This window comes from Hemiscyllium ocellatum, chromosome 22 (assembly GCF_020745735.1).
Source record: "Hemiscyllium ocellatum isolate sHemOce1 chromosome 22, sHemOce1.pat.X.cur, whole genome shotgun sequence".
NCBI lineage: Eukaryota > Metazoa > Chordata > Chondrichthyes > Orectolobiformes > Hemiscylliidae > Hemiscyllium > Hemiscyllium ocellatum.
Window position 1 is genome coordinate 22,388,404 of NC_083422.1, and position 17,280 is coordinate 22,405,683.

A 17,280-nucleotide genomic window follows, 5' to 3' on the forward strand; every position below is an offset into this window, starting at 1 on the left:
AGTAAACCCACAATCACTTTTCTCCATGACAAGGAGGCAGTTGTTACCAAAATAATCATTTTGCATACCATACAAATGAGTAATTTGGTATCTAAGTTTCAGCCCTGATGTGATGCCAGCTTTGGAGACTGTATATCACTGGCCAGTGGACATTATCAAAAAATACATCCTCAATGAAATTTACAATGAGCAGCAGCACAATGGTGCTCAACCAACGTCCAAGCCTCAGAAAAGTATATCTCCCATCATATATGATTCTGTTACAGAAAATCATTTATTAAATAATCTGGACAACATTAAGTGTTGCAACAGATATTAATTTAAGATCACCAATCTTGTTCAGAGCATGTTGCATTTTTGCAGGCTAGAATCCAGAAATATTAACACATAGGGCCATTATTTAAAATCTAGACCAAAAGAATTTGTACATACATTGCACTGATATCATGAGAAAAGGGTCCTTGAGACTTCCAATCTCTGTTGCATTTCCATGGCAACACCCAAGCCAATTGGACTCTACCTGACTAGTCTGAGAATTAACATTGACAGCTAACTGTTCTTGCGAATCAGCATCCTCTTCCCAAGCTACATAAAGTGGTATCTTTTTTTGCCAAGTCTCTTATTGTCCTGATGAATGCCAGACAGATAGCTTTAATCACTTGTCGCCTTGGAGCAATTTACTTCTTTTGGACTCACTTCTCAACCTTAACCTGTGTGTATATGTTTATTGTGTAATTATTTTTTCTCACGTTTAATAATGAATAAATTAATTATTTTGTTAACTCAGGAAAATCTGATTAAATTGGCACCTTTTAAAATAAAAATTCATTTGGTTTGGGAAGAGAGAAACCCCTTAAATTAGCCTTGTTGTGACCTTGTACTTAAGGGTGATGTGGGGCAGGGGGACGAGAGTGGGGGGGGGGGGGGTGGCGTTGGGGGGGGGGGGGGGGGGGGTGGGAAGGGTGTGGGGGAGTTGCTGCTGAATAAAGAGGAGAGTCAGCTCATCCCTCCTCAGTTAGGAGCTGAATAATTTGCACTATCCATCTGGATCTGTAACGAGTTGATGAACCTTGATTGGGGACTGATCATAAAAGTTTTTATAAAGCCAGAAAAGGTTTACGTAAACATTTTTCCGCAATTTGTTGATATTTTGACTGTGATAGTAAACACCCAAAAACACCCGATTTTTTTGAAACTTCAAAAAATAAAATAAAATCAAGACTGAAGTAAACTCTGACTGCCTTAAGCCTGCGATATTTAGCGATTCACTGGCCTTGAAGCTTACTCAAGCTTTGAAGTCCCTTTCAATCCTGTTCTATTTGCTTTGGTAGTGATGACCATGATCCCCACCCTGCATTTGTCAATCATTTGAGTCACTGTTTACCCACTTTAAGTCGCAATTGATGATTCACAAATGCCATGTTTGATCAAAACGTCAAAAATACTCCAAGCTTCACTGCTTGACAACGATGACTCTTTGAGTCTCAATGCTATACCAAGGCGTAACTAAATTCTATAAAGATTAATTAAAACTAGGCCAAAGTTATCAACTTTGAAATGGCATTCTGTGCACACCTACAAGCTATTCAGTCATTTTTCCTCACATCCTTTTTTAATCAAAGACTGCAAGCATTGTTGTGTTGTGTCTCATGGCTATACAGCTTTATACTTTTAAGGTACAGGCTCATGATAGCATCACTGTGTCATAGTATGTAACCTGCTGGTTCAAAGGTCGCAGTCTCCATCTTGTTGAGACCTCTTGCAGCATGACAATCTGACGGGAACATGCCATTGTTGATATCCAAATTCCTTAACTTTGGTCCAGTCATGCACATGCCTCTCTTATAATACATTAAATACCAGCAGCTGTGATAAACACCTACTGGATTCACTCATATTATGTTATCTATGCCTCATTTTTATATCAAGACAGTAAACACAGGTGTAATCTCATCAGGGTACACATATGCTGCTTAAGGTAAAAAAAACCCAGTAATTCTGTGACAGTCGCTGAAAGAGAGGTAACAGTGGTGGCCACTTAGAAAGAAATAATTCCCAGATCCTACTTTGATTTCCATGGTTACAGGGATGGAGGGGTTGGGGTACAGTGAGTCTGGATGGGATGCTCTTTGGAGGGCCAGTGTGGACTTGAAGGGCTGAATGGCCTGCTTCCATACTGTGGGGATCCTATGATATATCTTAACTCAATGGGGACATTTTGAACTTTTATAATTCAGTAAGCTGGAAGGATGGACTTACTCAATTTCCCTAACTCCCAGCAGCAATGCTGTTCCATCCTTATCCAGACAGATAGTGCCATTCTCGCTGTGAGAAAAATGAGTTATCTTATCAACCAGTCTGACACTAACTGTGTCCATTAGCAGCAGGACTACAGTCGACAATTACTCTGGTACCATAAAGGTATCCATGCTAAATTGTTGTTTTCTCCTGTTTGACACTCAGGGCAGCTCAAACATTTCATAGAAACAATGAATTATTATCTATTTTCCTTTCCAAATGTGTATTAAAGCAATGCCCATTTCAGGTAAATTAGGCTGACTCAGCATAGAAGATGAGCACAAATAGCCACTTGAAGTACTTCAATAGGAAATCCTATTATTCAAAAAATACTAAACTAATAATCAATCATTCAAGAGAAGAGGTTGGGGAATTTATAATTAGCACTTATACAATGATTAATGTCGTTTAAAGTATGAACTGCTTCAGCGATCAGAGGATTGAAAAAGCATATTTTTCAATGTAATTTTACGCCTTTTCCAAAAAGAAGGTGGGAGTCCTCTGTGGCACAGTGGTAGCATCCTTACCTCAGGACTGAGAGACCCAGGTTCAAGCCCCACCTGTGCCAGTGATATGTAATACTAATTAGGTAAAATAGGTAAAATAAAACAAATTGCAAAAGACTTTTGGTCTGAAGTTCTTGATGTGTTTGATGTGCTATATTCATCATTGTTGACAATATAATTTCTTCTTCAAATAGCAAAGTAAACAATTACAAGCAAAGACAGAACATGCTGTAGGTACTCAGAAGCTCTGGGAAGGGATGCAAAGTAATATTTAAGGTTGATGATTTTGCTTCAATTCTGCGTATTTCCAGCATTTTCTATTTCTGATCTCCAGCAACCCAACTAATTTTCCTCTTGTAAACAAATGCAAACTTCGCCTTGGGAAACTATTTTTTTTTGGTGCTTGATGGCATGTTAGGTTCAAACCATCCTGCACCGTGCAGCTGAAGTTGCAAGACAAAGGCTTCTTTATAAATATTAATGTAACCTAGCTGAGTGGCGAGAACTGAACTGAAGGCTTGGGAATGGGGATTGTTCATGGTTCAAAACATTTGTACCCAAGCCATGTGTGATTTGTAATACCACATGTAGTAAATACTTGTAATAGAGTGACAACATTAGCAAACTATGATTTGATTCGATCATAATGGTTGTCTTATAGATTAGTATTTGTTGCATATATCAGTTATTTATTCGCTTGCATTTTTGCATGGTACCAATGGAAAAATCTTCAAACTTTATTAAAATTATCAAAAAATTAAAGTTTCTGAAGCATCTTTGGAAATTATTAATAAAATTATTTTGCTAACCTAGTTTCTAAGGTGGAGAGTTAATAAATGATAGTAAAATACTTAAAATATCTGTCATTAATTTTCACTCCAGAAGGTGGCACTTGCTACTGAGAACAATGAAAAAGTATGGATTATTACTTTGACTTCAGTCATTCATTTGTTTTCAGCTTAGTATTATTCACTCTGCAATGCGTCATATGTAATATGCAACAATGCAGAGAAATCAAGCTTTTATGTGCAGAAAAAAATATCTCTTCTGAGCTACAATGCAACAAAAACCTCAAACCTAGAATGATTTAATAGTAGGCAGTTAAACAGCGAGCAAAAAGGATATTTCTACCTGGATATTAAGCAGCAGTCATGTATTATAACGGGTTCTACAAATATTTCATTATCTTCATCTGTTTCCACTATTTTCCCGCTATGGTGCCATTGGATTTGGGTTGTTTTATCCACATACGTTGCAGTGCACATAAAAGGTAGACGATCGCCATGGAATACCACTTGTTGTCGTGATGGAATCATCTGAAATAAAGGCAGCTCAAGTGGGCCATCTGAAAATGAACAATTGTAAATAGACACAGTCAGTAACTTTTTGATACATACAAAATACGTTTCAGACAATCAGCACTAGCAAAAGAAATGTTTTGGTAGGCATCACAATAAAATTCCTTGTATTAATGTTTCTTCATAATATTCATGGAAATAGTTCTAAGAAACGTTACACTCTGTAATATTATTTCCTAATCCCAATCAGATTTAATTCCTGTATCTACATGTGTACTCACCACAGTTCCTGTAGGTACACATGTACTTACCACAATTACTTTCAATCACAAAAGCATTGAATGAAGCAAGTAACATTTCCAATTTTCATGTCAGGTTTGCTAAAAGCTCTAACTTCAACTCATCAATGATCTCTCTCACTCTACAAAACTTATTCCTTCATAGATGTTAGATATTGTTGACAAATTCAGAATATATTCCCTAACACTAAATTCCCTTGAGAACAGGGTGGAGAGTTGCTGCCTTTAATTGCTGCTGCCTGAATAATAACAACGTTGATAATGGTGTCAGGTAGGGGTTGCAGAGTTTTAATCCAACAACAAAGAAGATATGGAAGTACATATCCATGTCAGGATGGTACAGTTTAGAGGAGAACTTGCAGGTCATGATGCTCTTACATTTTTGGACTGTGGGAGGAGACCGGAGCACCCGGAAGAAACCCGCACAGATACTGAAAGAATGTACAAACTCTATACAGACAGTCACCCAAGACTAGAATCAAACCTGGATCCCTGGTGCTGTGAGGCAATTGTGCCAACCACTTGAGCCGTTGTGTGCTCGTTGAGTAATATGGGCTTTGCCTCCAGCTTGGTATCTTTACTTGATGTGGCAACGCTACTGTTATCACTTGTAACATACAAAATCAGGCATGGATAATACAGTCATAGAGATGTACATCACGGAAACCTACTCTTCTGTCTAACTCATTCACGTCAACCAGATATCCTAACCTAATCTAGTCCCATTTGCCAGTACTTGGCCCATATCCCTCGAAACCCTTCCTATTCATGTACCCATCCAGATGTCTATTAAATATTGTAATTGTACCAGCCTCCACAACTTCCCCAGGCAGCTCAGTCCATACATGTACCACCCTCTGCATGAAATTGTTGCCCTTAGGTCCCTTCAATTTTTTCCCCTCTCACCCTAAACCTATGCCTTCTAGTTCTAGACTCTCCCCCCCCACCCCACCCCAGGGAAAAGACCTTGTCTGTTTACCTTACCCATGCCCCTCATGATTTTATAAACCTCATTCTCCGATACTTCAGGGAAAACAGCCCCAGCCTGTCAAACGTCTTCCTATAGCTCAAACCTGCCAACCCTGGCAACATCCTTGTAAATCTTTTCTGAACCCTTTCAAATTTCATAACATATTTCCGATAGGAGGGAGACCAGAATTCCACAATTTTTTCCAAAAATATGTGGCATTGAAAGATCCAACAGATATTTACACCTCATTAATAAATACAAACATTACATTCACAGGGCTAGTATTAAGCTTTTCAATTATAGTGAAACAGCATCTCCTGTTCCAAGTATTTGGATTTAAGGTAGAGTCGGAGACCCTTGTACGATCATGTCACATGCTATGACACAGTAACGATATCATGAAAATATTCCTTTTTCACATCTTCCTTTGCCAAAGATTACTAAAAATCACAAAAAGGTATAGGTTGACAAATTGAAAACTATACAAATAGATAAAACAGAGTTTAGAAGATTAACATTTCAAATTTCAACGTAATATTTTGGAGGTTTCACAACTCATCCTGACCTAGAAGTGTCTGAGGAAGTATGCATTGTTTTCTCTGCACTTGTTTGACAACCTGGATGCCTTGCTGCTCATTGCTATCCCTAACATTACTGCACAGTTGTCATTTTCAGTGTGTCTTCCATCACTCGCCATGCACGAATGATGTGTCATACATTTGTCTCATCTGGTTTCTGGTGCATCATGGTAAGTAATGACTTTATTTGATCTGGGCTGGATGCATATTCTAGTCACCTTTGCTGTATCTCTATTTCCAAATCTCACTCTCTGCCTACACAGTTTTGGTAGCTCACAACCTGATTGCTCATTATTCTTCAAAAACAGAGGAAGATGAAAGAAGTGTACAATGTCTTCAGATGTGTCCTCAATATTCTTTGGAATGATTTGATGATTGGTAACCAGCAAAGTCATTGACACTTGTCTTCTGTGCATAGGTTGTGCACAAAAACACAGTAATGCTCTGGAGAGATTTTGTTTCGTCGTTCGAACTTAATGATCATTGATATCGATAGTAGAAACCATACATTCAGCCAGATCATTTGGACATGGATATTGAGGTAGCTATGTGATATAGGGCACTTCCCATATAATAAGTATTATGCATTCCTGATGAAGGGCTTATGCTTGAAACGTCGAATTCTCTATTCCTGAGATGCTGCCTGGCCTGCTGTGCTTTGACCAGCAACACATTTTCAGCACTTCCCATATAATACACTATATATGGCTAAACAGTTTATCAATGAATTGCAGTTCATTGTCAGACACTATCCAATACTGAAAAATAACGGTCATTATGTCAGCGACTGTTGCACTCTGTGTTGCTGAGTTATTAGAGAAAAGGAAATTTGGAGAATTAGCCCATCTCAAGGATGTAATTTCCTTCATGCACTATGAAAAGGTCGATTCTTACTTTTATCCAAGGAGTGGACGGAACATCATGCGGAGCTAGACGGTCCCTCTGCTCCTAGAGTTGAGATGTTTGTTATGCCTCACATGTATTCATGAGTAATTGAAATTCCTGATTTATCCCTGGGCAGTACAGACTCAGGTGCCATGTGCGCTCAATACTTGTCTCCCTGTTGCAACAAGAACATAATACTTTCACATAATACTTCTGATATTATGACATGTTTGACCTTGTTGATTTGTTGTGATATACGACGCTCATCTCTATATGGTCAAAATTAAGTCTTCTCAGAAACTTCTTTAATACTGTGGGTCATCACTAGAAATGATTTTTTTTGCAACTGTTGTAGTTGCTTATCTTCAGTAGTTGCCAATTACAACTGGTCTCATTGGTTCTGGCCAAAGAGCAACAAATCTACCTTAACAAAATCTTCAATTTATACTGAAAAGCATCAATGAGCAGATCCAATAGGAATATCTTGGATGTGTATGCATGTGCATGTTTCTGTGTGTATACAGGACTGGCACAGGTATAATCTGCTCAGCAACCGAGATTAAATCTTGGTACTGCCTGCTTTATATTTCACTTCAGCGTTATATCTTTGCAGATTATTGACAGATTCAGTTGTATCATGGATGACCTGTTCCACCATAATGGGTGTGGTTTGAATCTCGTGAATTGTGAGTATACTGAGGTCTGTGTATTTTTGTGGACCTGTTACTGCTGTACTGCCGGTATCTAGCAGGTGGAAGATTTCAGGAAGCCAAGATGAGCTTGCACAATGGCATTGCAGTGTGATTCTGCCAATATACATAATTGTTGATCTGCATTACACTGTGAGAAGGTCTTTTGTAGGCTGTACTCTGGAATAACCGATGACTTTTCATTGCTGTTTAGAAGTCTTTGTTTAATTGTAGACTTGATTACAATGCAGTGTTTGTTGATTTCTTTTTCTAATTTTGCTCCTCTTTCCTTTTTCTCTTGATGCTGGTTATAGTCAATTAAGAGGGTTGTTTTAAAAATTAGAGACTTATGGTGTAAGAAGGATTGCAGTTGCAGGTTTCTACGACTAGGTGGCGTTCACACAATGAGATTCTGGAGCTGAAATGGCTGCCCTCCAACAACCATCACCATCGCCCTTTGTGCTCGGCATTACATCAACTAATAGTGAGTATCTCCACTGATTCCCATTGACTCCAGTGTTGCTCGGGCTCCTTGATGCCATACTCTGTCAAATGCTGTTTTGATGTCAAAGGCAGTCACCTTCATCATCCATCTAGATTTCAGCTCATTTGTTCATCCATGGATCAGCAACATAATGGACTTTGGTGCCACTGATCCTGGTAGAACCAATTTGAGCACAGACAAGTCGGTCATTGTTGTGTAAGTATTATTTAACGACACTGTTGTTGAGACTTTCTGTCTTTTGGATGATGATTACACGCAGGTTACAAAGTGGTAACTGACAAATTAAATGGCCGGCTTTCTATGGACAGGACATACATAGACAATTTTCCATTTTGTCCAGTAGATGCCAGTGTTATAGTTGTACTTTAGCAGCCTGGTGAGGGATATGGTTAGTTTTGTAACACAATTCTTTTGCACAACAACGCACATGTTTTCAGAACCCACAGTCTTTGCTGAGCTCAATGCGCTCAGCTATTTCATGAGATAAAAATGTCAACTCCTGTCTCCCCAAAACCTGTCCACTATCCACAAGTCAGGAGCCTGAGGGAATACTCCCCACTTTCCTGGATGTGAGTGCAGCTTCCAAAATACTCAAATAAACAGGATAAAGCTACCCACTTTATCAGCATCCAATGCATTGCATTTAACATTCACTCACTCCACCACCAATGCACTCTGACTGAAGTATGTACTATCTACAATGACACACTGCAATTACTCCCCAAGGCTCTTCTGACAGCATCTTCTAAACCCGTGACCTCTATCATCAAGAAGGACAAGAGCAGCTAGCACACAGAAACGCATCCAGCTGTAAATTCCCCTCACAGTCACACACCATCTTGACTCAGAAGTATATCACTATTCCTTCACTTTTGCAAGGTCAAAATCCATTTCCTAACAGCAGTATGAGTGTATCTGCACCAGGTGGTCTGCAAAAGTTCAAAGAAGCATCTTCTCAGGGTCAATCAAGGTGATCAACAAATACTGATCTTACCAGCGATGTCCACATTCCATGAAAGAATTTTAAAAATTCATTTGATATGTATTAATTATCGGATACTGATACATGTGATGATGGGGACCACAAGTGGAGTCACTGGTTCATCTTTCACTTGCTACTTGTGCAGAAGGTGGTTGCAAATATTATAGCCTGGTCTTTTTCATTCAAATGCTGGCCTCCCCATCATTGAGACCGGAGCTAATTGGCCACTCCTGTTCACAACTGGAAATGGCAAACTAACAGAGGTTTCATCTGATCAGTTGGTTGCAAAATTGCTCAGTTCTGTCAAAAGTAAGCTGCTTCGACTGTTAGCCTTTTGTAGTCCTGAAATGTAGCTTCACTAGATTGGTACCTCTTTTATGGGTATATGTAATACTTCTCCTGGTACTACTCTTCAAACTTCAGTAAATCCAATGTTAGTCATCTGACTCAAAGGTAATGGTTGAGTGAGAAATTTGTCAGGTTGCAGTTTTTAATTGAATATAATGCTTTTGTTGTTGATGGTCCACAATTCTTAATGGATACCCAGCTTTGAGCTGCTAAATGTGTTCTAAACCTATTACATTTAGTACAGTGTCAGTGCCACAGAGTGAAGGAGAAGTTTAATGTCTAAGTGGGATTTTGACTTCATAAGGTGGTCTCCCTTATCGTCTATCATGGACAGATGCATCTGCACAACAATAGATTAGTGAGAGTATGTTAAGTGAGTACTTCCCTGTTACTGGTTCAGTCTGGCAGCTGCCACCTTCAGGACTTGTCATGAACTGGACTCACAAATTAATTATATTCGATGGCTTTGCAACCTTCACTGATTCTAACATGTGATAAGATATTAATGTCCACTCTTGTATGAGCAAGGAAGATAGGGCTGAGAGCTGGGAATGAATAAGATGAGTTGTGAGGCTTATGGCTTCACCTATTTATAGAATCATAGATATGTACAGCATGGAAACAGACCCTTCAGTCCAACTCGTCCATGCTGACCAGATATCCTAAATTAATCTTGTCCCATATGTCAGCAGTTGGCCCATATCCCTCTAAACCTTTCCTATTCATATTGCCATCCAAATATCTTTTAAATATTGTAATTGTACCAGTCGCCCCCACTTCCTCATTCCATCTACACACCATCCTCTATGTAAAAAAGTTGCCCCTTAGGTCTCTTTTATATCTTTCCCCTCTTTACCCCAAACCTATGCCCTCTAGTTCTGGACTCCCCCACCCCAGGGAAAAGACCTTATCAATTTATCCTATCCATGCCCCTCATGATTTTATAAACCTCTACAAGGTCACCCCTCAGCCTCCAATGGGCTTCATGAAAAACAGCCCCAACCTATTCAGTCTCTTTCTATAGCTCTCTATTTGTTGCCTTGTCACTCCTATATTCAAGTGGTCTCCTCAAAGATTGGCAATGCATCCTCCTGGGATTTTGCAAATTTGGAGAGACGAGATATCAGAACATGACTACATTAGAGACTACAATTAAAAAGCAACGAGGTCATATAAATGGTAAATAAAAGTCTAGCATCAAACTTTCTAAAATGATTGAAGAGGTTAAAAAAGAAGTGACAATGAGAAAAAACAGATAGTTGGGAAGGAAGATGGACAGGTAGAACAATTCAAGAGGCCGGTGCCGAGTTGGAGGGTTGGATCTGGGATGAGTTGGGGGAGGGAAGATGAGGAAACTGGTGAAGTCAACATTGATGCTGTCCAAGATCCCAAAGGATCCTTCCACATCCAGCAGAGATTTTCCTGAACAGCCAAGCACCTCATCTACTGTGTTCATTGCTCTCGATGTGGCCTCCTCTACACTAGGAGACAGGACGTCAACTCACAGAACGTTTCAGAGGACATCTCCAGGACACACGTGTCAAACAACCCCACCGCCCTATGGCTGACGACTTCAACTCCCCCTCCCACTCCACCAAGGACATGCAAGCCCTGGGCCTCCTTCACCACTAAATCCTAGCCACCTAATGGCTGGAGGAAAAATGCCTCATCTTCTGCCTTGGGACCCTCCAACCACAGGCATCAACATCTACTTCACCAGTTTCCTCATCTCCGTCCTCCCCCCATCTCATCCCAGATCCAACCCTCCAACTTGGCACCGCCCTCTTGAAATGTCCTACTTGTCCATCTTCCTTCCCACCTGCCCACTTCACCTTCGCCTTTGACCTATCACCATCAACTCCAACCTTCATCTACTTATTGCCTTCCCAGCTACCTCATCCCCACCTCCACCCCACCCACCTATTTATCTCTTAGCCCCCTTCCCCTCAACATTCCTGATGAAGGGCTTATACCTGAAATGTCGACTCTCCTGCGCCTCAGATGCTGCCTGACCTGCTGTGCTTTTCCAGCACCATACTTTTCAACCCTGATCTACAGCATCAGTAATCCTCACTCTCTTCTAATTGTCACTTAGGACAGGTTACTCAGAAGGCAAGAGCACATGGCCAGTGAAAATGGCAAATAGATCCAAAATCATTTATCACATTTATATAGGTGAGAGCACCTTTCCATGAAATATAACAAAGCAAAGCTACTCAACAATTCCATTAACAGCTTAGTGTAGCAATACTGCAAATTGTTACATGCCTGTCTGCTGTATGTTTCTTGTTGGTCCATATAAATCTTTTTGATAATATTACAGCATCCTTTCATTTTTTACTGTGCACGTTCATACTCTCTGCGAAAGCTCTTTAACTATTTCAAAATGTCTTCGCTTCCAAATGGCATCAAATCACCTTGGCTTATATTGATAGAACTCACCTACGAAAGTAATGGTTCTAGTTCCATTCTCGAACTTCAGTCTTTGGAATCAGCTGGCATTTCAAAGGGGCACTGAAAGCATGCCTTTAAGATGAGATGCCAAAGAACAGCTCAATGCCTTTAGTTTTGTGGCTTGATTTGACAATAAAAGAGCTCATTTGAAGAGGATTGAAGAGTCTTTTTGTTGTGGCACACATCCTTCCCACAAAGAAAAGCTTCCACAAGGATGATAATTAGCCAGTCATCGTATGTGTTGTTTGTTTCATTTTGCTGTGTGCAAAATGGCTCTCAATTACAAACAAATCCACTAGCTTTATGGTAATGATTGCAAGGCTACTTGAGTGGACGGGCACAAGACGGTGAACAGAATGGGTTTGGCAGCCAAGGTATTTCAGTGGGACCTCATCACTGGATAAGGGTTCCTTCGATCAGCCACACAACTCCTTCACTTGCCTCCAACTGCCCTCAGAAGCTGCAAACAAGTCGGACTGGGTTTCTTTGGTGGGCTTCCTGTAAGGCAATTTTTCAATCCTGGCTGCAGGGTAAGGTCCTGCACCATTAAGACCATTAATCACTTACTTAAGGATCTAAGTTGGTAGCAGGCTGGGAAGGCTGCCGATGAGTCTTCCCACCCCAACCTTAACTGGAACAGTAGCTGGAAAGTGTTGAGGCTCCCAGCCGATTAAATGGCTCCTATTGCCAAGTGTGATTCACAAGTGGGCAATAGATCCCATTAGCTCATGATAAAGGCTTATACCACTTTGAGTTCATTAACTCTCTGTAATCCAACAGGACATACAAAAGAGATTTCAGAACTGAGGAACTCAGTTTGAACATTGTTGACTATAAGAGTGTTAAGGCAGCAAATAGGTGAAGCCATAAGCATCACAACAAATCGTATTCACTCCCTGCTTTTGACACCACCTCCCTTACACAATCTCCAGCAGTTTCTTGAGATCAGCATTTTCATACTTGCTTATGAAAAGTGAAACTTTAAACCCTGGAAGAGGAGTCGAGCAGCATTACTAGTTGCCCAGAGTTAGACTATCCTTGATTTCACAAAGCAATCCTCTCTATCTTTTGCAAGTACCACTACAATTATATGCACATTCTAATGGATCTGCAGTGAGTTTCAGGAAGTACCTATTGAAAAAATTAAAGCTGGTGGAACTAAAGGTTAGTGGCAGTACAAATATGGAATTGACTAACGAACACAAGGCAGAGAGTAGTGGTGAAAGGCTGTTTACAAAGTGTAAAGTGGTACTCCCCTACAATAAGTTAGGACCACAACACTTTTTGATATATATTTACAATCAGGAGGTGGGTGTACATGGTATAATTCTGAATGGAATAAAACTTTGGAAATACAGTTCATTCTACTATAGCATACATTTTGTTAATGTGAATTCACTATAACACGATTGACAAATGGGGAAACTGTTTCTAAACTTTTAAAACGTGTATTGGTTATAATGCGATTCCAACTCCATTAGACTAAATGGTGCTGCTATTACACGATTTTCTTATAATGGGGGATTGTATGAGAATGGGACCACCATGTTATAATAGAACTGAGAGTATAGTAAATAATGAAGCAGCTAATAACATATTTCAGTAGGAAGTGACCAGTGGAAGGAACCGAAACAAGGCAGATATATTTAAAGCAGAGAAGTTCAAGAAAAGAAAGAAGGGTATACTGATGCAACATGAGCTAACTGCTATGTGTTTGGACATGGATCCAGGAAAAGAAAGGACTTGGTATTCATTAACATGAACGTTTTAAAGAAGGCAGAGAAGTTGAGAAAACTGTTAAAAGAGCTAATGGGATCCTTCAAGAGCAGAATACAAGAACAATGTTTGCTAAATCATTAGGAAGCACTGGTTTGGTCATAGTTGGAACATCACCTTCAATTCTCAGTACCATACTTAAGGAAGAATGTCAAAGCCCTGGCAAAGATGCAGAAGAGAAGTTCCAGAATAATTTCACGGCTGAGGGATGTTAGTTAAGTGGAGAGACTAGAGAAACAGCAATTGTTCTCCTTGACGCAAAGAGTAAGGCCAGACGTAATAGAAATTTTCAAAATCATACTTCGTTTTAATATTGTGAAAGAAGAGAAACTGCTTCCAGTGGCAGAAGGGTCACAAACCAGACCACAGGGATTTAAGGTGACTGGCAAAACAGGCAATGAGAGAAATGCTTCTTTACAAAGAAAATCTGTAAGGTTGCGAAGGAGAAGGTAATGAAAGCTGATTTAACAGTAACATGCATAAGGTAATGAAATAAATACTTGAAGGGATAAAATTTACAGCGTTATGGGGAACTGTGAGTGATTCTGGATTAGTGGTGCTGGAAGAACACAGCAGTTTAGGCAGCATCCAAAGTGCAGCGAAATCGACATTTCGAGCAAAAGCCCTTCATCAGGAACTGTGAGTGAGATTAAATTGATAGTCTATCAAGGAACCTGAAAAAGGTACAATGAGGAAAATAACCTTCTATATGCTATGTCAATTCTATTATTCTACAAAGAAAGAGTTAGAATGTCAAAGTGATGAACAGTAGCAGGTTACTCCAGATCATGAACAGTAATGTGCCCCTGGATGACATGGTGCCTAAACTATGTCTCAGACCATGGAGAAACCTTTCAGCTAAAATCAATTCCATGTTCTTTTGTTGTCAGGTTGCATGGTCAAAGGATTATTGAGCAAAACTGTTACATTGATAATTAACTGTCGCAGGTTATGGAAGTCTAAAAGGTAGCATAGAACATAGAGATGTACAGCACGGATACAGACCCTTTGGTCCAACTTGTCCATGCCAACCAGATATCCCACCCCAATAGTCCCATCTGCCAGCACCTGGCCCATATCCCTTCAAAACCTTCCTATTCATATACCCATCTAGATGCCTTTTAAATGTTGCAACTGTACTAATGATCACCACTTCCTCTGGCAGCCCATTCCTGACACGCACCACCCTCTGCGTGAAAAAGTTGCCCCTAAAGTCTCTTTTATCTCTTTCCCTCTCACCCTAAACCTATGCCCTCTAGTTCTGGACTCCCCCCCCCACCTCAGATAAAAAACCTTGTCTATTTATTCAATCCATGCCCCTCATGATTTTATAAACCTCTATAAAGTCACCCCTCAGCCTCCGATGCTCCAGGGGAAACAGCCCCAGCCTATTCAACCTCTAACTATAGCTCAAATCCTCCATCTCTGGCAACATCCTTGTAAATCTTTTCTGAACCCTTTCAAGTTTCACAACATCCTTCCAATAGGAAGGAGACCAGAATTGCACACAATATTCCAAAAGTGGCTTAACCAATATCCTGTACAGCCACATGACCTCCCAACTCCTGTTGGTATGAAAGCATACCAAATGCCTTCTTCACTATCCTATTTACCTGCGACTCTACTTTCAACGAGCTATGAACCTGCACTCCAAGGTCTCTTTGTTCAGCAACACTCCCTAGAATCTTACCATTAAGTGTATAAATCCTGCTAAGATTTGCTTTCCCAAAATGGAGCACCTCATATTTATCTAAATTAAACTCCATCTGCCACTTAGTCCATTGGCCCATCTGGTCCAGATCCTGTTGTAATCTGAGGTAACCTTCTTCACTGCCCACTACACCTCTAATTTTGGTGTCATCTGCAAACTTACTAACTATACTTCTTAGGTTTATATCCAAGTCATTTATATAAATGTTGAAAAGTAGTGCACCCAGCATTGATCCTTGTGGCACTCCACTGGTCACAAGTCTCCAGTCTGAAAAACAACCCTGCACCACTACCTCCTGTTGTCTACCTTTGAGCCAGTTCTGTATCCAAATGGCTAGTTCTCCCTGTACTCCATGAGATCTAACCTTGCTAACCAGTCTAGTCTCCCATGGGGAACCTTGTTGAACGCCTTACTGAAGTCCATACAGATCATGTCCACCACTCTGCCCTCATTTATCCTCTTTATTACATCTTCAAAAAGCTCAATCAAGTTTGTGAGACATGATTTCCCAAGCAAAAAGCCATGTTGACTATCCCTAATCAGTCCTTGCCTTTCCAAATACATGTAAATCCTGTTCCTCAGGTTTCCCTCCAACAACTTGCCCAGCACCGATGTCAGGCTTCCCAGTCTATATTACCATCCTTCTTAAATAGTGGCACCTCACCTATGACACCTATGATACAAATATCTCAGCAAGAGGCTCAGCAATCACTTCCCTGGCTTCCCACAGAGTTCTAAGTTACACCTGGTCAGGTCCTGGGGATTTATGCACTTTTATACATTTCAAGACATTCAGCACTTCTGCAATGTGGACATTTTTCAAGATGTCACCATCTATTCCATTACATTCTATATCTGCCACGCCCTTTTCCACAATAAACACCATTGCAATATAATCGTTTAGTATCTCCCCCATCCCCTGTGGCTCCACACAAAGGTCATCTTGCTGATCTTTGAAGGGCAAAGGTGAGGATGGCAGATGCTGGAAATAACAGTCTCGATTAGAGTGGTGTTGGAAAAGCACAGCAGGTCAGGCAGCATCCGAGGAGCAGGAAAATCGACGTTTCGGGCAAAAGCCCTTCATCAGGAATGAAGGGCTCTATTCTCTCCCTAGTTACCCTTTTGTCCTTAATGTATTTGTAAAAACCCTTTGGATTCTTCATAACCCTATTTGCCAAAGCTATCTCATTTCTCCTTTTTGCCCTCCTAATTTCTCTCTTATGTATATTCCTAATGCCTTTATACTCTTTTCAGGATTCACTCAATCTCTCCTGTCTATACCAGATATATGTTTTCATCTTTTTCTTAACCAAACCCTCAATTTCTTTAGTCACCCACTTACATGCCCTACATCCACCAGCCTTTCCTTTCACCCTAACTGGAACATACTGTCTCTGGACTCTAGTCATCTCATTTCTGAAGGCTTCCCATTTTCCAGCCGTCCCTTTACCTGCGAATATCTACCTCCAATCAGCTTTTGAGAGTTCTTGCCTGATACCGTCAAAATTAGCCTTCCTCCAATTTAGAACTTCAACTTTTAATATGGTCTATCCTTTTCCAGCACTATTTTAAAACTCATAAATTATGGTCACAGGCCCAAAGTGCTCCCCCACTGACACCTCAGTCACCTGCCCTGCCTTATTTCCCAAGATTAGGTCAAGTTTTGCACCTTCTCTAGTGGGTACATCCACATACTGAATCAGACAATTGTCTTGTACACACTTAACAAATTCCTCTCCATCTAAATCCTGAACACTATGGCAGTCCTAGTCTATGTTTGGAAAGTTAAAATCCACTGCCATTACCACCCTATTATTCTCACTGATAACTGAAATCTCCTTTCAACTTTGTTTCTCAATTTCCTACTGACTATTAGGGGGTCTATAATACAATCCCAATAAGATGATCATCTCTTTCTTATTCCTCAGTTCAACCCAAATAACTTCCCCGGATGTATTTCTGAGAATATCCTCCCTCAGTA

The 17,280-nt window shown here is 40.2% G+C and overlaps 1 protein-coding gene across 1 annotated transcript in view; it reads right to left on the reverse strand.

The window, feature by feature from the left end:
- Positions 1-17,280, reverse strand: part of LOC132826241 (adhesion G protein-coupled receptor A3) — a 544,117-nt gene that overhangs the window by 282,191 nt on the left and 244,646 nt on the right. The window contains exon 7 of the mRNA XM_060841943.1: positions 3,936-4,149. Coding sequence (XP_060697926.1) covers positions 3,936-4,149 — 214 coding nt within the window. The remainder of the gene's footprint in view (positions 1-3,935; positions 4,150-17,280) is intronic.